We start from the raw sequence: 24,379 nt of genomic DNA, 5'->3' as shown, positions 1-24,379 counted from the left end.
AGTTTAAGTATGGCTCCAAGGCCAGCGTACTGTCTCCAATATACAAAGTTATAAAAAGACATATTTTGGGGAACAGGCAGTTGTGCTTGTTTGTGAATTAATCCCCTTCATAAGGTATGAAGGTATTTGGAGATTTTTTTGCCTCTCACCAGAACTAAAATAATCCACGCTAATATCATTTTTTCAACAAACATTTATTGCATAGATACTATAAACTACTAATCAAAACAAACACGTTGGTTTTTACAGAAAATATCTGTCAAAAAGCCTTAACAATCAGGTCTTAGGTTGTTTCTAAACACTTGGTTTTCTAATAAACAGGGACAGCTTCCAATCCCAGATAAATGCAGTTAAGAACCTGTGCAGATACTAAGACACACTTATTTTCTGGGGCATTAAACTCATTGAGACAAGCTTTTGATATCCTAAAATTAAACATTAACTATATTTCATTTCAGAAATACAGAACTAGATTACACCCTTTCATTTACTTAATAAGGTTAAAAGGACACTAATGTTTAACTCAACAAATGCCTTCCTCTCCTGTTGACACTTTATTGATAAAAATTTCTTCACTGGTAAAGGAGTTAACAAGGACATATTCAGAAAACCCTAGGCCATGTAAGAGTAATATGTGCAAACACAAGAAGGCTTATTCAAGAAAGAGACTTTCTACCATTCATGAAAATGGAAGCTGAAATGGGGGAGAAAAGAGTAGGAATTTTCTAGGGTCCAGAAAAGTTTTACATACAACTAGAAGAAGCATTAATACATGACCTTCTTCTGTGGCTCAAGAAGTTTTAATACAGTGAATGTAACCACAGGCAAGAATTAAACCAGTATCATTCTACTGTGTTTGCTTTTTAAGGGAGAAAAAAGCAAATCCACATAGAAAACATCGCCCTTTTATTTAATTTAAAATCCTAAGCAGTAAGTGAAGATGAAATAATTATGCTCCACCCTGGTTCTCCCATGGAATGCAACTAAAAACACTGGACAAAATGCATCTAAGCACTCTGAAACATAGGTGGGAGCATATGGACTGAGAAAGGAAACCAGAACTGGCATCAAGTTTCCCATTTTTTGCTTCTCCAGGATCTCCTGGCCTGGACTCAAATGCAGTAAAACATCTAAAAATGTACACTGGGTGCAGAAAGAAAAAGCTCCAAGATAAGCCCTCTATTTTTGGTTCAAGGAGAAGGAAAGGGTGCTCCTATGGACAAGAGGATGTGGGGGAAAATCCCCTGGTTTTGTCTTCCTCTCTCTCTCACCTCAGTCTCTGGCAATATCACAGCAGCAATAGTGGCAATGGCAGCAACAACCAGGCAGTTACCAAAAGTTCCAAGGGAGGAGACTCTTACTTTTTGACAGAGCAACTGTAGTCCCAAGAGCACGGAAATGAATTCCATTGCTGTTTTCCTCTTTTTCTTATCCCTTGGTCACAGAGGCTGAAGATTTAAGAACTGTGTACGGATGTACTGGGAAAATAACCAAGGTTTCTAGGTAGACAACCAGAAAGGGGGTCCCTAGGAACTAGAAAGTGTCAAGGAGATTACCAAAAAGAGGGAGCTCAAGAAAGCTTATAGAGTTGTGTGTGTATTCCTGGGCTTTCCCTTAAGCTGGACATGCATGGATCTAATTCTAAGAGCATATCTAGTGCTTTGAGAACAGAACAATGGGGTAGGCCACAGGCCAGGTTGCAGACTGGCCACTGGGAGGCACACATGCAGGTAAGGTCGAAACAGTAAAACAGCAAAAGCACTGAAGACTTAACTGACTCTGGAACCACAGCCTATAGAAAGCTAAATGCAGCTTGTCACCTGAACCTAACTAGGTCACTTATTTGCTAAAACAAAAATGTCAATATTTTCCACAGGATTTAAACAAGATCTAAAATCATACAACATATGTCAAGCTGTCCAGGATGCAATAAAAAATTACTTGAGATACAAAACCAAAAAATCTCATTACTTCGCAAGGGAAAAGACAAACATCAGCCCGATAATAACACAGTTCTAGGAATTAAAAAACAAAGGTTTTTTGAAAGCAGATATGAAAATTAAAGAGACTCAATGAAGAAGATATAAAAACAAAAATTTTAGAACAAAAAAATTTAAGATACAACATTTAAATTTCACTGGAAAGACTTAAGAGCAGAATGAAAATGACAGAGAGAAGAAAGAATGAGTGAATTTGAGATAGAAAAATACAAAATTTCTCTTATGATCAAGACAGAAGGAAACTGGAAAAAAAAAAAAAACGTAAACCTAGCCTCAGGAGCCTACACTTGTGAATTTTTTGCTCTTAACTGTGTCCCACAAAATTCTTAGGTTTTCTTCATTCTTATTTTTCCTCAAACTGGCATCTATGAATTTGTCTTCAATCTCACTGATTCTGTATTCAGTTGCATCGAATTTGCTTCTAACGCCTGCTACTGAATTCTCCACTTAGGAAATTTTGTTTAACTTTTGAATATCTAGATGCTGTTTTTGCATGATTTCTAATTTTTTTCCTTTTTATTGTGATTTAAGTAAAACTTTACAGTTAAAGTTAGTTTCTCATACAAAATTTTATACACAAATCATGTGACCCTAGTTACTCTCCATATGACAGCACACTCATCCTTTTCACCTAAGATTTCCTGTGTCCATTCAACCAGCTCCTATTCCTTTCTGCTTTTTGATCTCATCCCCAGACAGAGCTGCTCATTTATCTACTTAAGCTAAGAAGTACACTCCTCACAAGTACCATTTTATGTCTTAAAGTTCTTCCAAAAGGGAAGAACACACTCGGTGTTTCTCAAGCTGAAAGAACCGAAGAAAAAATTCAAGCCTCAAGTTGCAATAGTGAAGGATTCTATGTGGAAAATATTAAATGACGCAGGAAGCATCAAAAGAAGATGGAAGTAATACACAGAGTCATTATACCAAAAAGATTTAGTAAATGTTCAACCATTTCAAGAGGTAGCATATGATCAGGAACTGATGGTACTGAAGGAAGAAGTCCAAGGTGCTCTGAAGGCACTGGCAAAAAACAAGGCTCCAGGAATTGATTGAATATCAGTTGAGATGTTTCAACAAACAGTGCTGGACGTGCTTACTTGTCTACGCCAAGAAATATGGAAGACAGCTACCTGGCCAACTGACTGGAAGAGATCTATATTTATGCTATCCCAAGAAAGGTTATCCAACTGAATGTGGAAATTATAGAACAATATCGTTAATATCACACGCAAGCAAAATTTTGCTGAAGATCATTCAAAAGTGGCTGCAGCAGTATATCGACAAGGAACTGCCAGAAATTCAGGCCAGTTTCAGAAGAGGATGTGGAACCAGGGATATCACTGCTGATGTCAGATGGATCCTGGCTGAAAGCAGAGAATACCAGAAGGATGTTTACCTGTCTTTTATTGACTATGCAAAGGCATTCGACTGTGTGGATCATAACAAATTATGGATAACATTGCGAAGAATGGGAATTCCAGAACACTTAATTGTGCTTATGAGGAACCTTTACATAGATCAAGAAGCAGTTGTTCGGACAGAACAAGGGGATCCTGATAGGTTTAAAGTCAGGAAAGGTGTGCGTCAGGGTTGAATTCTTTCACCATACCTATTCAATCTGTATGCTGAACAAATAATATGAGAAGCTGGGCTATATGAAGAACGGGGCATCAAGACTGGAGGAAGACTCATTAACAACTTGCGTTATGCAGATGACACAACCTTGTTTGCTGAAAATGAAGATGACTTGAAGCACTTAGTAATGAAGATCAAAGACCACAGCCTTCAGTATGGACTGTACCTCAACATAAAGAAAACAAAAATCCTCACAACTGGACCAGTGAGCAACATCATGATAAACGGAGATAAGATTGAAGTTGTCAAGGATTTAGTTTTACTTGGATCCACAATCAACAGCCATGGAAGCAGCAGTCAAGAAATCAAAAGACGCGTTGCATTGGGTAAATATGCTGCAAAGGACCTCTTGAAAGTGTTGAAGACCAAAGATGTCACCTTGAAGACTAAGGTACGCCTGACCCAGGCCATGGTATTTTCAATCGCATCATATGCATGTGAAGGCTGGACAACGAATAAGGAAAACTGAAGAAGAATTGACGCCTTTGAAGTGTTGGCGAAGAATACTGAATATACCATGGACTTCCAGAAGAACGAACAAATATGCCTTGGAAAAAGTACAACCAGAATGCTCCTCAGAAGCACGGATGGTGAGACTGCGTCTTACATACTTTGGACATGTTCTCAGGAGGGATCAGTCTCTGGAGATGGATATCACGCTTGGCAAAGTACAGGGTCAGCGGAAAAGAGGAAGACCCTCAATGAGGTGGATTGGCACAGTGGCTGCAACAATGGGCTCAAGCATAACAACGATTGTAAGGATGGCTCAGGACGGGGCAGCATTTCATTCTTTTGTGCATAGGGTTGCTATGAGTTGGAACCGACTCAATGGCACCTAACAACAAGTCCAGTCTAATCTTTCTCTGAAGAGTTGGCTTTGGAATAGTTTTAGTTCGGGCTAAGAGAGAGTCCAGGGGCCATGTATTCCGGGGTCCCTCCAGTCTCAGTCACACCATTAAGTTTGGTCTTTTTACTAGAATTTGAGTTCCGCTCCTCATTTTTTGCCTGCTTCATAAGGACTCTGTTGTGTTCCCTGTCAGGGCAGTCACTGGTGGTAGTAAGGCATCATCTAGTTCTTCTGGTTTCAGGCTGGTGGGATCTCTGGTTTATATGGCCCTTTCTGTCTCTCGGGCTCATATTTTCCTTGTGACTTTGGTGTTCATCATTCTCCTTTGCTCCAAGTGGGCTAAGACCAATTCATGCATCTTAGATGGCCGCTCGCTAGCTGTTAAGACCCCAAACGCCATTCACCAAAGTGGGATGCGCAACATTTTCTTAATAAACTTTGTTATGTCGATTGACCCAGATATCCCTGGAAACTATGGTTCCCAGATGCCCAACCATGCTACTCTGTCACTTGAGGTGTTTGGTTGTATTCTGGAAACTTCTTAGCTTTTGGTTTAGCCCAGTAGTGCTGACTTCTCATGTACTGTGTGTTGCCCTTCCCTTCACCTAAGATAATTTTTTTTTTATTTAGTTAGTGAATACCCCTCTCTCTCCCTTCCCACCCTCATAACCCTCAAAGAATATTTTCTTCTGTGTTTAAACCTCGAGTTCTTACAATACTGGTCTCATACAATATTTGTCCTTTCGTGACTAATTTCACTCAGCATAATGCCCTCCAGATTCATCCTTGTTGTGAGATGTTTCATGAATTCATCGTTCTTTTCCGTTGTATAGAATTCCATTGTGTGAATATACCATATTTGTTTATCCATCTCTTCTCTATTGTGAACAGCACTGAACATGGGTGTGCATATACCTATTCATGTGAAAGCTTTTATTTCTCTAGGATACATTCCAAAGAGTGGGATTGTTGGATCTTGTGGTAGTTCTTTCTTTAGCTTTAAGGAAGTGCCAAATCAGTTTCCAAAGTGGTATACCGTTTTACATTCCCATCAGCAATGTATAAGTGTTTCAGTCTCACCACAACCTCTCGAACATTATTTTTTGTTTTTTTTTGATTAATGCTAGCCTAGTGGGAGTGAGATGGTCTCTCATTGTAGTTTTGATCTGCATTTTTCTAATGGCTAACGATCACAAGCATTTCCTCATGTATCTGTTAGCTGCCTGAATGTTTTCTTTGTTGAAGTGCCTTTTCATATCCCCTTTGCCCATTTCTAATTGTGTTCTTTGTATTTTTGTTGTTGAGTTTTCGCAGTATCTTGTAGATTTTAGGGATTACACGATGACTGGATTTGTCGTAGCCAGAATTTTTTTCCCAGTCCGTAGGATGTCCTTTTACTCTTTTGATGAAGTCTTTTGATGGGTCTAAGTGTTTGATTTTTAGGAGCTCCCAGTTATCTAGTTTCTCTTCTGGTGTTCGCGCATTGTTAGTTATGGTTTATGGTCTCTTTATGCCGTGTATTAGGGCTCCCTGAGTTGCCCCTATTTTTACTTCCATGATCTTCATCGTTTTAGGTTTTATATTTAGTTCTTTGATCCATTTGTAGTCAGTTTTTGTACATGGTGTGAAGTACGGGTCTTGTTTCATTTTTTTGCACATGGATACCTAGTTATGCCAGCACCATTTGTTAAAAAGTCTGTCTTTAACTGTCCCCATTTAATGGACTTCGGGCCCTTGTCAAATATCAGCTGTTCATAGGTGGATGAATTTATGTCTGGTTCTCAATTCTGTTCCATTGGTCTATGTATCTATTGTTGTACCAGTACCAGGATGTATTGAATACCATGGTGGTATTAAAACAAAACCCGTTGCTGTTGAGTCGATTCCGAATCATAACGACCCTATACGACAGAGCAGAATTGCTCTATAGAGTTTCCAAGGAGCATCTCGTGGATTTGAACTGCCTACCTTATGGTTAGCAGCCATAGCTCTTGACCACCATGGCACTAGGGTTTCCACGGCGGTATCAGAGGTTCTATTCAGGTAGTGTGAGGCCTACTGCTTTGTTCTTCTTCAGTAATGCTTTACTTATCCAGGGACCCTTCCATTTCCCAAAGAAGTTGGTGATTTGTTTCTCCATCTCATTAAAAAATGTCATTGTAATTTGGATCAAGATTGCACTGCATCTGTAGATTGCTTTGGGTAAAACAGGCATTTTCACAATGTTGAGTCTTCCTATCCAAAGGCAAGGTATGTTTTTCCACTTAATGTGGGTCTCTTTTGGTTTCTTGTAGTAGCGTCTTGTAGTTTTCTTTGTATAGCGTTTTTATATCTAAGTATTTTATCTTCTTTGGGGCTATTGTAAATGGTACTGATTTGGTGATTTCCTCTTTTAAGTCTTCTTTGTTGGTGTAGAGGAAACCAACTGATTTTTGTATGTTTATCTCATATCCTGATACTTTGCTGAAATCTTCTATTAGTTCCATCAGTTTTCTTGTGAATTCTTTAGGGTTTTTGGTGTATATGATCATATCATCTGCAAATAGATACTTTTACTTCTTCCTTATCAATTTGGATGCCCTTTATTTCTTTTTCCAGCCTAATTGCTCCGGCTAGGACCTCCAGCACAATGCTGAATAAGAGGGGTGATAGAGGGAATCCTTGTCTGGTTCCCGTTCTCAAGTGGAATGCTTTCAGATCCTCTCCATTTAGGATGATGTTAGCTGTTGGCTTTGTATAAATGCCCTTTATTATGTTCCGGAACTTCCCTTCTATTCCAATTTTACTAAGAGTTTTTATCATGAATGGGTGTTGGGCTTTGTCAAATGCCTTTTCTGCATCAATTGGTAAGATCATGTGGTTCTTGTCTTTTATTTATGAGATGGATTACACTGGTCGTTTTGCTAATGCTGAACCATCCCTGCATACCTGATATGAATTGCACTTGGTCATGGTAAATTATTTTTTTGATACATTTTTGAATTCTATTGGTTGTAATTCTGTTAGGGATTTTTACACCTATGTTCATGAGGGATTCTGGTCTGTAATTTTCTTTTTTTGTGATGTCTACCTGGTTTTCCTATCATGGTTATGCTGGCTTCACAGAATGTCTTTGGGAGTATTCCAACCTTTTCTATGCTCTGAAATATTTTTAGTAGTAGTGGTGTTAACTCTTCTATGAAAGTTTGGTGGAATTCTTCTGTGAAACTGTCAGTCAGGGCCAGGACATTTTTTTGTTGGGAGTTTTTTAAATTGCCTTTCAATATCTTTCTTTGTTGTAAGTTTATTTACTGATTCTACCTCTGTTTGTGTTAGGTTAGGTGGGTGCTGTGTTTCTAGAAATTTGTCCATTTCCTTTAGGTCTTCAAATTTGTTAGAGTACAATTTTTCATATTATTCTGTTACAATTCTTTTAATTTCAGTTGGGTGTGCTGTGATATCGCTCATCTCATTTCTTATTCAGGTTATTTCCTTCCTCTCCTGTTTTTCTTTTGTCAGTTTGGCCAATGGTTTACTGATTTTGTTGGTATTTTCAAAGAACCAGCTTTTGGTATTGTTAACTCTTTCAACTGTTTTTCTATTTCATTTAATTCTGCTTTAATTTATATTATTTGCTCCTTCTGGTGCCCAAGGGCTTCTTTTGCTGCTCTCTTTCTATTTGTTTGAGTTGTAGAGTTCATGTTTTGATTTTGGCCCTTTCTTCTTTTTTGGATGTGTGCATTTATTGCTATAAATTGATTTCTGAGCATTGCTTTTGCTGTGTCCCAAGGGTTTTGGTAGGATGTGTTTTCATTTGAAAGTATGATTTTCTTTATTCCATCCTTAATTTCTTCCATACCCTAGTTTTTGAGCAAGGTGTTGTTTAGTTGCTATGTTTTTGATTTTTTTTTCCTTGCTTTTTCTGTTGTTGATTTCTACTTTTGTGGCTTTATGGTCAGAAAAGATGCTTTGTAATATTTCATTGCTTTGGATTCTCGTAAGGCTTGCTTTATGGCCTAATAATTGGTCTATTCTGGAGAATGTTCCATGTGCACTGAAAGAAAGTATACTTGGCTACTGTTGGGTGGACTGTCCTTTATATGTCTATGACGTCAAGTTGGTTGATTGTGGTGTTTATATCTTCCATGTCTTTACTGAGCTTCTCTCTGGATGTTCTGTCCTTCACTGAAAGTGCTGTGTTGAAGTCTCCTACTATTATTGTGGAGCTATCTCTCCTTTCAATGCTGACGGAGTTTATGTATTTTGAGCCCTGTCATTGGGTGCATAAATATTTATTATGGTTATATCCTCCTAGTGTATTGCCCTTTAATTATTATATGGTGTCCTTCCTTATCCTCTGTGGTAGATTTTAAAGTCTCATTGTCAGAAATTAATATTGCCACTTGTGCTCTTTTTTGTTTGTTGTTTGCTTGACATATTTTTTCCCATCCCTTGAGTTTGTTTGTTCATGTCTTTAAGTCTAAGGTGTGTCTCTTGTAGGAAGCATACAGATGGATCGTGTTTTTTAATCCAGTCTGCCACTCTGTGTGTTTATTGGTGCATTTAGTCCATTTGCATTTGGTATAATTACTAATAGGTATGAGTTTAGTACTGTCATTTTGATGTCTTTTTTTGTGTTATTGACAGTTTCTTTGTTCCATTCAATTTTCTGTGTTCTTTTTTTTTTTTAAATGTATTTTCTTTTCCTCTTTTTCATTGTTGCTGTTTTTGTATTAGCTGAGTCTTTATATTTTTTCCTGTTTTTTTTTCTTTTTGATGTGTAGGATTGTTAAGTTTCCTTTGCGGTTACCTTAATTTTTACCCCTACTTTTCTAAGTTTAAACCAATCTTTTATTTCTTTATATCGCTTTGACTTTCTATCCATATGAAAGATCTATGACTACATATTTTTAGTCCCTTTTTTTTAATTGTGCTTTAAGTGAAAGTTTACAAATCAAGTCAGTCTCATAGAAAAAGTTATATACACCTTGCTATAAAAAAAAAAAAATTTTTTTATGTACTCCTAGGTGTTCTCCCCCTAATGAGACAGCATGCTCTTCCCCACCACCTTGTATTCCCTGTGCCCTTTCAGTCTGCTCCTGTCCCCCTCTGCATTCTCATCTCGCCTCCCACATAGCCTCATGCGTCTACTTAAGCCACGAATCTCACTCCTCACCAGTATCATTTTCTGTCTTGTAGACCAGTCCAACCCCTGTCTGAGTGGCTCTGGGAATGGTTTCAGTCTTGGGCTAACAGAGGGTCTGGGGACTATGACCTCTGGGGTCCTTCTAGTCTAAGTCAGACCATTAAGTTTGCTCTTTTTATAAGAATTTGAGGTCTGCATTCTGCTGTTCTCCTGCTCCATCAGTGATTCTCAGTTGTGTTCTCCGTCAGGGCAGTCGTCCACTGTAGCCAGGCACCATCTAGTTCTTCTGATCTCAGGCTGAGGTAGTCTCTGGTTTATGTGGCCCTTTCTGTCTCTTGGGCTCATAATTATCTTGTCTTTTTTTGTTTTAATGTTGTCATTTTTTACATATTGATGTCTCCATTTCCCTATTTTCAGTGTTTTCGCTTTTATTTTTGTGACTTCTGGGTTGATATCTGGTTGCTCTGTCTTGTGTTGTAGTCTTGGGTTGTTCCCTGATGTTACTGATTTTCTAACTAGAGGACTCCCTTTAGCGTTTTTTGTAATTTTGGTTTGGTTCTTAAAAATTCCGTAAACTTCTGTTTATCTGGAAATGCCCCAATTTTGCCATCATATTTGAGAGACAGTTTTGCTGGATATATATTTCTTGGCTGGCAATTTTTTTCCCCTTTATATATGGCAACAGGTTTGGTTTTTTGGTTTATAAGGCTTCCCATCCCACTGTTTTCTTGCCTGCATGGTTTCTGCTGAGTAGTCTGAGCTTATTCTTATTGACTCCCATCATTTACCCCCGGGTGCTCTAAAAATTCTCTCTTTATCTTTGGTTTTAGCAAGTAACATTATGTCTTGGTGACTTTTTTGGGTCTACCTTGTGTGGGGTTCAATGAGCACCTTGGATAGGTATCTTCTCATCTTTCAGGATATCAGGGAAGTTTTCTGCCAGCAAATCTTCAACAATTTTCTCTGTACTTTCTGCTATCCCCCGCAGTTCTGGTACTTCAGTCACTTGCAGATTATTCCTCTTGATAAGGTCCCATATAATTCTTATGGTTTCTTCATTTTCCTTAAATTCTTTTTATCTGATTTTTCCTCAAATAAGTTGGTGTCAAGTGCTTTATCTTCAATCACAGTAATTCTGACTTTATTGCCTCAATTTTGCTCCTATGACTTTCTATTGAGTTGTCCAATTCTGAAATTTAACTGTTATTCTTCTGGATTTGTTTGCTGTCTCTTTATGGATTCTTGCAGCCTATTAGATTTGTCATTATGCTCTTCTGTGATCTTCTTAAGAAGTTATTACATTTATTTATATACTTATTTACGTTTCCTTACTGTGTCCTAGGTTCTTGTTTTGCTTTGTTTTGCTAAGTTCTTGTTTTGCTTTCCCCAAATAGGCTGTTTGTATGAGCTAGTTTGCTTGCTGGAGCCTTTAAAGTTCTTGCGTCCTATCACCATTTGGTTAGATCTGTCACTATATGTGAGCCCAGGAGTCCATTTACTTTTCTTGTATGAATTCAGCTCAGGTGTCCAGGTAGTCAGACACCAAGCGTATGGTGCAGGCATTACTCAGCAGATGGGCAAAGGTAATTGGTGTAGGCACAGATCAGGCTGCAATAGGAGAGGTTCAAGCACTGAGCAAGGAAGGGGTCTGAGAGCTGGCTGAGTGCCTGTGAGGAAAGTGTCTTCCTGTTCCCTAGACCACATAGGTAGGTGGATTCTGCAGCTGGACTATGGGCACCAAATGCAGTTGGCTGTAAGGACTGGGAGGGCCTACTTATTCTTGGGCCCCTGTCACGCCTGGCTAGGTGTGGTTGGTGTAGCCACCAGTTCTCAGGCCCCTAATATGGTAGGTGAGGACCCTGCTTAATTGGCAGAGCAGGGTTAAATGTCATGAACCTGCCACTCTACCATACAGCTGATACAGCTGAAGTTGGGCTTTAGGTATATACCCTATTGTACTGTGCTAATGAGGGTCTACACTGTTGAAATGAGTCCACAGATAGCTATGGAGGGGAAAGGCATTCAAAGTCTGTGGATCTCTTATGTATGTGCCTATGTAAAGGAGGTGTGCCTGCCCTATGTTTCCAGCATAGAGGAGCTGGCTGATTATTTTTTCCTGTTTGTTGATTTGTTCCCTCTCCAAGGTCGGGAGAACGGCTCAGGGCATGTGATGGGTCCTACTTCCAGCCAGGGGATGTGGCAATCTCTGATGTTAGCCCAGGATCTGGTGCGGGGGGGGGGAGGGGGAGCATGTAAACGGGAAAAAGGTTTTCCCCAAAGGGGTGTTTTTCGATCCGTGCAGTAGGTTAGACACATGTACCTATCTTTTGCCAATGGAACACCGCTTTTCACTGGTTCTGGAGGTTTGAGCCAATTCTCCACCACTTGTCTCTCTCAATGGGATAATATGTCCCAAGCACCACCGCTTGCCTCACCTCACAAAGCTGATCCGGCCTGCAGGCTGCTGGTTCCCGCCACGTCAGGTCTGGCAACTCCTTGAAGCTTCTAAACTGTCTTTCCCTTCCCTTAATGCTCAGTCCAATTCCTCAACTTTGCCTTTGATGTACAAGGCTCCTAGATTGTCATGTACCATCAATTCACTTGTTTCTTTCAGGTCTTTGTTATAAGAGGGCCATAGGAAGTGTCTCACTACTCCACCACCCTGGCACCCCCTCCTGATTTGGAATTATTTATTTTGACTTTTTTTTTTTTTTAATTTTCCTGAATATTCTATTGCTTTGTCTGTGTTTTCATTGATTTTGGCTATGTTTTTGTTGGTCTTGTTTGTGGTTTCTATGATTTTGTCTATTCTTTCCTTGGCCGTGTCTGTGTTTTCCTTGATACCTTTCCTAATCTTTTGGAATCTGAACTCTGTATCAGGTAGTTCCACTGCCTGTTTTTCTACCAGAAGGTGATATGATTCTTTATTTTGGTCACTTGCTGGTGCCATCCTGTCCGTCCTGTCTTTTATATGTTCATATATTATCTGCTGTCTGCAAGACATTAAGGTATTGTTTTCTTTGTGTATTGATTGTATGTTCGTTTGTTTCATCTGCTTGTTTTGTTTTGCTGTGTCAGGCCAAGTGTGCATTGTTGCTTGCTCATTTGTGGGCACAATAGCTTTCACCACCTTGTCTGGGTGAGCAGGACAGCAGCAGGCAGGGTGAGCCCTCTTTGCTGTATACTGGTTTGGCAAGGAGGCTAAGAGCAGATTGGGTGGGTACTCTCTACTTCCTGATATTGGTCCAGCAGTGTGGGAGTGTTCACAGCCCCTCATCAGATAGATGGGAGTGTTGGACGGGGAGTGGTATGGGCTTGCTTCCCTCCATTCAGCAGCTGGTTGAGCAGTGTGAGGGGAGGGGCAGTGTGGGCCTGGTATGGTGGTGGGCCTGAACTGGGAATGCTCTAGCTTCAGTGGCACAGCAAGTGCTCGTGGGAAAGGCAGGTGGCATACGGGGCTAGGTGGAGGAAACAAAGAAAAAAAAGTAAAAAAGCGGGGGGGGTAGCTGACCAGTGGGGACAAGGCAGCCCTGCCGGCTGGTGGGAAGGGAGGTGGCGTATGGGGCTACATAACAGGTAGAAAATGGTTGGCTGGTGGTTTTCTAGCTATAGCGTTGCTGCATACCCTGTGGGAAGGGGAGCAGATGGCTTATGGGGATAGATGGAAGGGTAAGAAAAAAGTAAACAAAATAGAAAAATAAATGGTGGGGCAAGGGCTGACGGGAGGAGGCAGGTGGGGGCGGATGGGACCGAGTTGGTGGCGGGCTGATAGCTCTCTACCCGTGTCAGCGTGGCATGGACCAGTGGGAAGGGGTAGAGGGGGTGGACGGAGTAGATGGAAGAGAGAAATAAAAGGAAGAAAGAGAAGAGAAAAAAATGGCATGGCAGAAGCCAGCAAATGGGGGCAGGGTAGACCCAGGCTAGCATCATGCTGGTGTCTCTCTAGCCAAGGTGGTGTGTCAGCGAGAAGTGGTAAAGGTGGGGTATAGGGTGGGTACTCTGCCTCCTGGTGGGGGCTCTGTGAAGTTGCCTTTCCGTACACCCTGTCCAGGGCCGTTGATGGCTGTGCTCCAAGAAGATGATGCTGTGCTGTGTTAGTTGGCAGGGGACCTCCACTCTGTATATGTCCCCATTGACTGTTTTCCTTCAGTTTCCTCTTCCATTCGGTATTTGATCTACTTCCTTATCTCATCATTTGATGCTTAGGGTTCCAGGGTTGATGTATTTGTTTTACTTAGTTTTTCAGGTCTTTGCTGCAGAGGAACGGCATTATGCATCTGTCTTGGGTTCCATGTTGACTCTACTTCCCCTAGGTCATCATATTTATATGTTGTAATATAAGTAATCATTTTGCAGTAATTACATTAAAATTTACATGGAAAGTATTAAACTTATTAACAAAAATCAAAATAAAGTCAGAATGGATTAAAAATACATGGCCCAACTATATGCTGCCTATAAGAAATCTACTTCAAATATAATGATTAGGGTAGGTTAAAAGTAAAAGGATAGAAAAAATATACCATGTAAACACTAATCAAATAAAACTTGGAATGGCTATATAAATATCAGATAATAGACATTTCTGAACTCAGAAGAAGGAAAATTATCACAGATAAGGAGGAACATTACATAATGACGACAAAGTCAATTAACCAAGAATATACACTGATCCTAAATATGTATGCACCGAACAACACAGCCTCAAAATAATTGAAGCAAAAATGTACAGAACTGAAAGGAGAATTGGAAAAATCCAGAATTGCAGCTGGAGACTTCAATGCTCCTTTATAAATAACAGAGCAAGCATACAAAATAACAGCAAGGATACAGAAAACCTTAACATCGTCATCAACCTACTGAATCTAATCGACATTTATAGAAAACTCAATGAAAAAAGAGCAGAATACACACTTTTTCATTGTACATCTGATATTCACCAAGATAGACAATATCCTAGATAATTTAAAAATTTTAACAAATTTAAAATAACCGAAATAACAAAACATTTTATGTGACAATGATATAACTGAATGAGAGTTTGATAACAGAAAGATAACAACAACAACAAAAATCTCCGAACACCTGGAAGCACAGTTCTAAATAACCCACGGGGGCAAAAGAGTAAGACTCAGGGGAAGTTAGAATATACATTGTATTTTCATTTTTGTTCAGTTCAAAATATTAGAATTTGCAGAATGTAGATAAAGCAGCTGTTAGAAGAAAATTAACAGCATTAAATGCTTACCTTAGAAAAGAAAGTTTTCAAATAAAAAATCTAAGCTTCTGCCTTAAGAAACTGGTAAAAGAACAAAATAAACCAAAAGCAAGCAGTAGGAAAAAAACAAAGAGCAGAAAACGCTGAATGTGAAAAAGAAAAAACAACAGAAAAAAATCATTTAAACCAAAAACTGCCTTTTTAAAAAGACTGATAAGCTTTAAACTGATCGATAAAGAAAGAGAGACGTCACACTTAGTAATAGCAACAATGAAAGGGATACGACTATTGACCCAGAGACATTAAAAGAATACTAAGGGAAGAGGACTTGAAGCACTTACTGATGAAGATCAAATACTACAGCCTTCAATATGGATTACACCTCAACATAAAGAAGAAAAAAAGCCTCACAACTGGACCAATACGCAACATCATGATAAACGGAAAAAAGACGGAAGTTGTCAAGCGTTTCATTTTACTTGTATCCACAATCAACACCCATGGAAGCAGCAGTCAAGAAATCAAACGATGAACTGCATTGGGCAAATCTGCTGCAAAAGATCTCTTTGAAGTGTCAAAAAGCAAAGATGTCACCTTGAAGACTAATGTGAGCATGACCCAATCCATTGTGTTCTTAATCGCCTCATGCATGCAAAAGCTGGATAATGAATAAGGAAGACTGAAGAATTGTTCCTTCCACATCCATGACCATCCAGCCAAACCACTGGCCAAACCAGGAATCAGTTTATAATCACACATGTGGCCATTTCTCCTTCCAAGCAAAGTGAACAACCAGGTGCACTGGTCGAAGTTCTGCCCACTGAGAGAATTTCCCTTCACCACCGTCCTTCAGGGAGGTCCCAAAAAGGGGCTGCAGTGCTGCAGTTGTCCACTTTCGAGTAATGCCTGCATATGGAAGAGGACCAGCTATAAACCAGGCATGAGTTTTCTCTTCTTCAGTCAACTGATCATAAAGAACTCCCCATGAGGCCGTAGGTGCAGACTGGAAGATGGAAGGTAATGTGACAGGAGTGGAGACCACGGGCATTTGGGCTACTTCCTCATGCAACTTACTCATACCAGGTTCTCCCTGGGTCTGACCTCCTACATACCACTTCCATTTAATGATGGAGTACTGTTGTGCATGTCCAGCTTTATGACTCTGTGGGTCAGACAACACTCAGTTTATGATGGGCAGCTCAAGCTGTATAGTGATCTGGTATTAAACGTTCGGTCTCTACCAATGCCCAGTAACAGGCCTAAAGCTATTTCTCAGAAGTAGTTATCTGCAGAGGACGGCAGGGCTTTGCTCCCAAATCCTAAGGGTCTGCGCTGTGATTCGCCAATAGGGGCCTGCCAAAGACTCCAAACAGCATCTCTATCTGCCACTGACACTTCAAGCACCATCGGATCAGCTGATCATATGGCCCAAGTGGCAGAGCAGCTTGCAAAGCAGCCTGAACCTGTTGCAGAGCCTTTTCTTGTTCTGGGCCCCTGTCAAAACTAGCAGCTTTTCCAGTCACTTGATAAATAGGCCCGAGTAGCACACCCAAACGAGGAATATGTTGCCTCCAAAATCCAAAGAGACCCAGGAGGTGTTGGGCCACCTTTTTAGTTGTGGGAGCAGCCAGATGCAATAACTTATCCTTCACTTTAGAAGGAGTATCTCTACAAGCTCCACACCACTTGTCTTAGTCATCTACTGCTACTACAACAGAATACCACAAGTGCATGGGTTTAATGAAGAGAAGCTTATTCCCTCACAGTCCAGCAGGCTAAAGTTGGAATTCAGGGCACTGGTTCCAGGGGAAGGCTTTCTCTCTCTGTTGGCTCTGAAGGAAGGTCCCCGTCATCAGTCTTCCGTTGGTCTGGGAGCATCTCAGTGCAGGAACCTCAGGTCAAAGGACACACTCTGCTCCCAGTGCTGCTTTCCTGGTGGTAGGAGGTCCCCAAATCTCTGCTTGCTTCCCTTTCCTTTTATCTCTTGAGAGATAAAAGGTGGTATGGGCCACACCCCAGGGAAACTCCCTTTACACTGCATCAGGGAGGCACCTGAGTAATGGTGGTGTTACAATCCCACTCTAATCCTTTTAACATAAAATTACAATCACAAAATGGAGGACAACCACACAATACTGGGAATCATGGCCCAACCAAGTTGATACACACATTTTTGGGGGGACATAATTCAATCCATGACACTACTGAACCCCTAGAAATTTCACTTAGGTGAAAGGCATCTGAATTTTTGTGAGATTAATTTCCTACCCTCTAGCATGCAAATATTTTACCAGTAAGTCCAGAGTCATTGACACTTCTTCCTTACTAGGTCCAATCAGCATAATGTTATCAATGTAATAGAACAGTGAGACGTCTTCTGGAAGGGAAAGTCGATCAAGGTCCTTGCAGACTAAATTGTGACACAGGGCTGGAGAGCTGGATGTAGCTCTGAGGTAGGTAACTGGAGGTGTATTGCTGGCCTTGCCAGCTGAAGGCAAACTGCTTCTGATGGTCCTTCGAAACAGGTGTGGAGACAAAGGCATTAGCCAGATCGATAGCTGCATACCAGGTAAAAGAAGATGTATTAATTTGCTCAAGCAATGAAACTACATCTGGAACAGCAGCCGTAATTGGAGTCACCACCTGGTTAAGTTTTTGATAATCTACTGTCCTTCTCCAAGATCCATTTGTTTTTTGCACAGGCCAAAGACGTGAGTTGAATGGGGATGTAGTGGGAATCACACCTCTCCATCCTTCAAGTCCTTGATGGTGGCAGTAACCCCTGCAATCCCTCCAGGGATGCAGTATTGCTTTTGGTTTACTATTTTTCTAGGTAAGTGCAGTTCTAATGGCTTCCACTCGGCTTTTTCGACCATAATAGTCCTTACGCCACTTGTGAGGGATCTAATGTGGGGGTTCTGCCAGTTACTGAGTAGATCTATTCCAATTATGCATTCTGGAACTGGGGAAATCACTACAGGAGGGGTTCGGGACCCACTGGACCTGCAGTGGGACAGACATGAGCCAAGGCTCCATTAATAACCTGACCTCCATATGCCCCTACTCTGACTGGTGGGCCACAGTGATGTTCTGGGTCTCCTGGGATTAGTGTCAGTTCAGAGCCAGTATCCAGTAATCCCCGAAAAGCCTGATTATTTCCTTTTCCCCAGTGAGCAGTCACTCTCGTAAAGGGCCGTAGATACCTTTGGGGAAGGCTGGAAGATAGATTAACACTAAAAATTTCTGGCAATGTATTGGAGTCCTTCTTTAAGGGAACCCAGCCTCCCTTTCATTCCAGGGCTTTTGAGTCTTTAAACTGACTCAAATCTGGGAACTGATTGAGGGACTGTGACTCTCTATTCTGGCAATTCGAGTTAGACTTCTGCTCACCTGACCTGGAATTCGTCTGTTTGTACAGATTAAGTAAATATCTAAAAGATTTCCTATCTATTTCACTTCACATCCCAGGGACACCATGATTAAGCAGCCAATGCCGTAAGTCCATACGAGTCAGACTATTCTGATTACTGCCTGACTCCGGTGCCATTACTGTAACCATGCCCACCTTGTCTTTGTCAGTTGAGTGCTGCCACTTGGCCCCTACTACTATGGAGTCCAATTAGCGCCAGTGAAATTAGGTGTCTTAATTCAGTTAGGGCAGTTCCCACTGTCAAATCTGATTTACATAAAACAGCGATCACAGCAGTCTTCAATGATCCTGAAGCTCCCTTCAAATTTGTTCCTCATAGCTGTGGTAAAAGGTATATCTTTTGGGCATTCCAGATGTGGGTCTGTGGGTCTAACCCGATAAAACCACTCTAGCATGCCAATTTCCCTAAGCCTTTGGATACCTTCTCCTACAGTATACCAAGGCAGGTCTGGTACTTCAACTTGATTTAGCGTAGGCCACCTCGTAATCCATGCTTCAGCAATCCAACCAAATAAACTATTAGATCCTTTCCTAACTTCTTGAGCTGAAACACTGAATAAAGAATCTGTGCTTAGTGGGCCAATATCCATCTTTCTGTTCCTTGCACCATTATCCCACACCCTTAACAGCCATTCCCACACATATTACCCAGGTTTCTGTTTGTACCTGCTAGAAAAGTCAAGCAATTGTTTTGGAGTATAGCATATCTCCTCCTGGGTCACAGTTTGTACTTCACCTTTTGGGGCTCACTGGAACTTAAGTCTAGTTATAGGTCTAGAAGCCAGAATTGGTAGTGTGGAATTATCCTGAGAACATTCAGCATTGTGTTGTAAAGCATCTGCCTCAGGCAATACTCCAGGCAATGACTCAGGCAAGGACTCTTTAGATGCATTTGGGCTAGGGCTAATCTCATTAGATGGGAGTGGAGGGGCTAGTGATTTTTCTGGGCAGACAAACATAAAGTAATCTCTTTGGATGGGAGTGGTTCTGCTGGCAGGAGTGATTCAATGGAATTTAGGGGCTCAGTGCCTCCAGCCTCCTGATTATCTGCCCATATGTCCCTATCCCAAGTTTCAGGATCCCATTTCTTCCCAATCAATGCTTACTTTAACTTCAGACACCTCTTGAGGTTGGCAACTGAGCTGGCATAATTCAACCACTCTTATAGTAAGGTTCTGGGATTGGTTTTTGGCAATTTCAGCTGTTACTACAAGAAATATGGCTTTCTTTCAAAGCACAAGTGGGAGCCTTAAGGTCATTATGCAGCACCTGAGCTCTGACTCTGAAGCCCTGAGCACATCTCTTTCACCAGTTTGTCTAGCAAAAACAGGACTAACCAACCAGCTTCCTTATACTTCTCATTCTGACAAAACTATAGAACGATATCACACATGTGTTCATCCACAGCCTTGCCTTTCACCAACACCTGATCTACTTGTGGTGATATTTTGCATATTTGTATCACCACCTCACGCCCTGCATTAGCAGTGCCCTCTTTACTGCTAGAAGCAGAGTCATCAACATCTTTAAGAGTAACCAGGCTTGAGAACCAATTTAGAAAACTCATCCTTAAAATTTTGTTTCTCTAGAACCACACTCTGTCCCAAATGTCTTAGGCGGGTTTTCTAGAGAAGAAAAACCAGTATATACAGAGAAAGAGAGATTTATATTAAGGAAACAGCTCACGTGATTGTAGAGGCTGGAACATCCCAAATCCGTGGATCAGGACAGAGGCTTTTCTTGATTCACGTAGCCACGGGGTGGCGAACCCAAGATCGGCAGGTCAGAAAGCAGGGCTCTTGCTCACAGGCTATGAAGATTGATGAATCCCAAGATTGGCAGATAAGCTCACAGCTCAAGTCCCAAGAACCAGAGGTCAGATGAACAGGAAATAGCCACAGGATCCAGGGTGAGCAAAAAAGCCAGAACGTCTGCTTATATTCAGATGTAGGCCACACCCCCAAGGAAAATCCCTTTCAACTGACTGGCTATTCACAGCAGATTCGATTATGAAGTAACCACATATAAGCACTGAGAATCATGGCTCAGCCAAGTTGACACACAATCTTAACCATCACAGAAACCCTATGGGACAGTTCTATACATAGGGGCGCTTTGAGTCATAATCAACTTGATAGCAACAGGTAGGGTACAAAATAAAACATTAAGAAAAAAAAATGGTGCTGTGGGGAAAGGGGGAGGGAGGAAACTTGACCCAACCCCTCTACCCTCTACCTTACGTAGTATTAATTCAAAATAGATCATATATCTAAATATAAAATGTAAAACCATAATTCTTTTAAAAGAAAATAGGATAAAATCTTCATGACCTATGATTAGGCCAAGAGCTCTCAGGTATGACTGTGAAAGCACATAAAAGAAAAAAGTTGATAAACTAGACTTCATCAAGCAAGTCCTTTTCCTCTGTGAAACACTGTTAAAGAGAATGAAAAGGCAAGCTGGAAACTAAAACATCTGCAAACCTCATAGCCAATAAAGGGCGTATATCTAGAATACAGAAAGAATTCTCAAAATTCAGTAAGAAAACAGAACACCCAATAAAATATGGGGAAAAGATTTGAACACGTCACCAAAAAAGATATACATGTAGGAAATACACACAAGAAGAAATACTCAACATTATCAGTCATTAGTGAATGTAAAGTAAAACCATAATGAGATACCACTACACATCTGCTAAAATGGCTAAAAAAACAAATAAAAAACTGACTATAACAAGTGCTGGTAAGGAAGTGAAGCAACTGGAGCACTCATATATTGCTGGTGGAAATGCAAAATGATACAATCACTCTACAAAACAGTCTGGCAGTTTCTTATATAATTAAACAAACACTTTATAATCCAGGGTAAGAAATAAAAATTTACGTCCACACAAAAATGTATACACAATGTTTATAGTAGCTTTATTCATAATCACCAACAAGTGGAAACAACCCAAATGTCCTTCAACAGATGAACAGATAAACTGCGGTACATCCACAAACAATGGAATACTCCTTTGCAACAAAAAGGGATGAACTATTGATACAAACAACATGGATGAATTAAAAGCCATTATTATGCTGGAGTCCTGATGGCGCAGTGGTTCAGCATTTGGCTGCAAACCAAAAGGTCAACAGTTTGAACCCACCAGTCGCTCCTTGGAAACCCTATGGGGCAATTCTACTCTGTCCTATACAGTCACTATGAGTTGGAATTGGCTCAACAGGCAACTGGTGTTTTTTTTTTTTAAGCTGAGTGAAAGAAGCCAGTTTCAAAAGGTTACATCCTGTATCAATCCATTTATATGGCACTCTGTAGTAGGCAAAACTACAGAGATAGAGAACAGACCAGTGGTTGCCAAGCGTTAGGGATAGAGGAGGGTTGACTAGAAAGGATGTTTTCTGGGGTGATAGAATTGTTCTTTATCCTGCTTGTGGTGGTAGTTACTCGAAAACTATGCATGTGTTAAAACTCACCCATGAACGTATACATCAAAAAAAGTTCCATAAATTTACTGCATGTAAGTAAATACTACAAGTAAAATTTAACCTAAAGCTCAACAGTTCAAATCTACCAGCTGCTCCCTGGAAACCCTATGGGGCAGTTCTACTCTGTCCCATAGGGTCACTATGACTCAGAATTGACTCAATGGCAATGGGTTTGGTTTGGTTTGATTTAGTGAAGAAGTTAGGAAAAAAATCTTAATAAGCACTCTCATGATGAATCCCTCGCTATTTCCATTTTTTACTGAAGTAAATTACTACCAGGCAAAGACAGGTTCCAAAAACAATAAAGTATATTATAATTAAAGAAGCAGACTTTGGGCTTCTATTTCTAGAAACAGGTGTGGCGACCTGTTCAAAGAAACTCTTCTCCATACTGAATTCTCCCCCCATTTTTTTTTTATATCAGAGTTTATGGGAAAATAGAGGCAGAAACAAATACAGGCAATTTCCTTACCTGAAATTTTTGAGACTAGTAGTATTTTGGAAGTCAGAATTTTGGGGGTTTTTACAGAGGTGACACACCATGTTTACACATTAAAAACACCAAACCAGACCTGCAGCTGCTGAGTCGATTCTGACTCACAGTGACTCTATAGGACCGCGTAAAACTGCTCCATAGGGTTTCCAGAGAATGGCTGGTAGATTCAAACTGCCAACCTTTTGGTTAATGGCTGAGCTCTTAACCACTGTGCCACCAGGGCTCCATGTCTACATATACCACATTAATACTCCAGAAGCATCTGGGACAATAACCCACAATGAAACACATCGATATTTCTGCGACAAGTTCATAACGATTCAGGTCAAGTTTTGTTCATTTTTAAAATAACTTTTGATAGTCAAAGCTTTCTGGATTTCTGAATTGCAGATAAGGAACTGTGGACCTCTAGGAGGTCAGTGCAAATAGAGACACGTAAAAGAGCAGAACTGGGCATTCACCTGAGGAAAAAACCCCACTGGCTTCAGAAGACATCGTCTTGCACTTTCAAAGAGAGTTGCCCAAGGCTCTAACAGGGTAGAAGATTAGATTAGACTATGCATAAAGCCAGCAACCCAAAGGGAAACAACTTGGTGGGTTAATTAAGAGGAAAAAAAAAAAGACCTCTTGGAGACGACAGTGCTCCAATGCCAAAAAGAAAAATCTCATTTGATAATTCCTGAATTCCTGACCACAAGCTTGTATTCATAGGGGTTTACGGCCTGAAAAATCCAAGACGAAAATTTTAGTTTCAAATGTCCCCAGGTATATGACAAAAGCAAATGTAAATACACTCTAGAATAACCCAATTTAAACACAGTCCTCAAAGAAGTCTCACAAATAACAGCCCAAGAAACATACATTAACAGTCAAAACTTACTAAAATCACAAACCACTAAGAGTGTGAATCTGCAGAAACAAAGAAATGCAGAGTCAGATCCTCAAAAATGGAGACACTGGAATTATCAAGTATATGTTTAATAAATTAAAAAAAAGATGAGATTAAAACTGGGATGAATGGATAAAGCAGTAAGAAACTATGAAAAATGAGGCCAATTTGGAAAAAAAAAATTCTAGAAACAAAAAACTCAGTAACTTTAAGATAAAAAAAAATGTGTAGCACTTAGCACAGAATTCAATAAATGTTACCTATTACGAATTTTAAAACAATAGAAAATCTTATCTGCAAACTACAGTAAAATAGTAATAAAATTAAGACATGGCTGAAATAAGCCCATCTGAATAATGGTTTGATTTCAAAATCTGTGGTAGGACACTTGACCCTTCTTCATTTGTTAATTCTGCTAAGAAATTACTCTAGGTATCCTTTCTGTTCCTTTTTCCACTCCGTTCTCCAAATCTCCCCAAATTTGCAAGTGGTTGTGGGACAAAAGAAAACTGTTCCTATCCTTTTATTCCCCATATCAAGTTCTACTTTGTGAATTAATTAAAAGATAATGAAGAAGAAGAAAAAGGATAGAAAGAGTAAAGTCATATACTTACTTTTCATTAGTTTTCCTGATAATTCATTTAGTGGACTAGTTCTACTGGCTACTATAAGTCTGGAGGGTTCTTGGTTTTCCATGGAATCTTGATAAGTTCCTTTGGTCATTTCAAGATGGAGAGGATGGACATCTTCACATTCCTGGGAAAGCAGCAAGTGATTCTGAGTGTTGTTAGTTCTATTATTCAGTTCAATTCTTTCTGATTGAGTCATATTCAACTGGGCTGAGCTAGAATCCTCCAATCTCTTGTCAAGAGACTCGGTTACAAAAGATGTTGTGGTTTCGTGCTTTTTAGTTGGAGAGACAGGCTCAGCCAATGAGCTCTGCTTCACCGTATTCAGACTGTGTGCTCTTATACGGGACCAAGTTGTAGAGTAAAAACTTTCGGCCTCTAACCAGAATTTAACCAAATGCTCCATTCTACGAAGTTCCATGAATTGAATGAAATAAGGGAGGACAACAGTGTCATGCAAGACTTGTTCAAGGGTCTTTGAGAGACTTGATTTGGTCTCTTGAGTCTGGTAGTCCAGACAAGATCTACCTAAAAGACAGAAGCAAAAGAATTAGCAGTACAGTAACAAATAATTTAAGATTGACAGATTAGTCAGTCACCTTTATAGCAACAGTGC

General features: G+C 40.2%; 1 protein-coding gene across 2 annotated transcripts in view; it reads right to left on the bottom strand.

Moving 5' to 3' along the window:
* Window positions 1–24,379, bottom strand: part of AKAP10 (A-kinase anchoring protein 10) — a 196,493-nt gene that overhangs the window by 113,679 nt on the left and 58,435 nt on the right. For both annotated transcript variants that reach the window (XM_049874621.1, XM_049874620.1), the window contains one exon: window positions 23,749–24,291. In XM_049874621.1, the coding sequence (XP_049730578.1) occupies window positions 23,749–24,291 (543 nt within the window). The remainder of the gene's footprint in view (window positions 1–23,748; window positions 24,292–24,379) is intronic.

The sequence above is a fragment of the Elephas maximus genome, chromosome 2, assembly GCF_024166365.1.
Source record: "Elephas maximus indicus isolate mEleMax1 chromosome 2, mEleMax1 primary haplotype, whole genome shotgun sequence".
NCBI classification, from domain to species: domain Eukaryota; kingdom Metazoa; phylum Chordata; class Mammalia; order Proboscidea; family Elephantidae; genus Elephas; species Elephas maximus.
The sequence above is the reverse complement of the archived record's forward strand: the minus strand, read 5'-3'. Positions and strand labels throughout refer to the sequence as shown.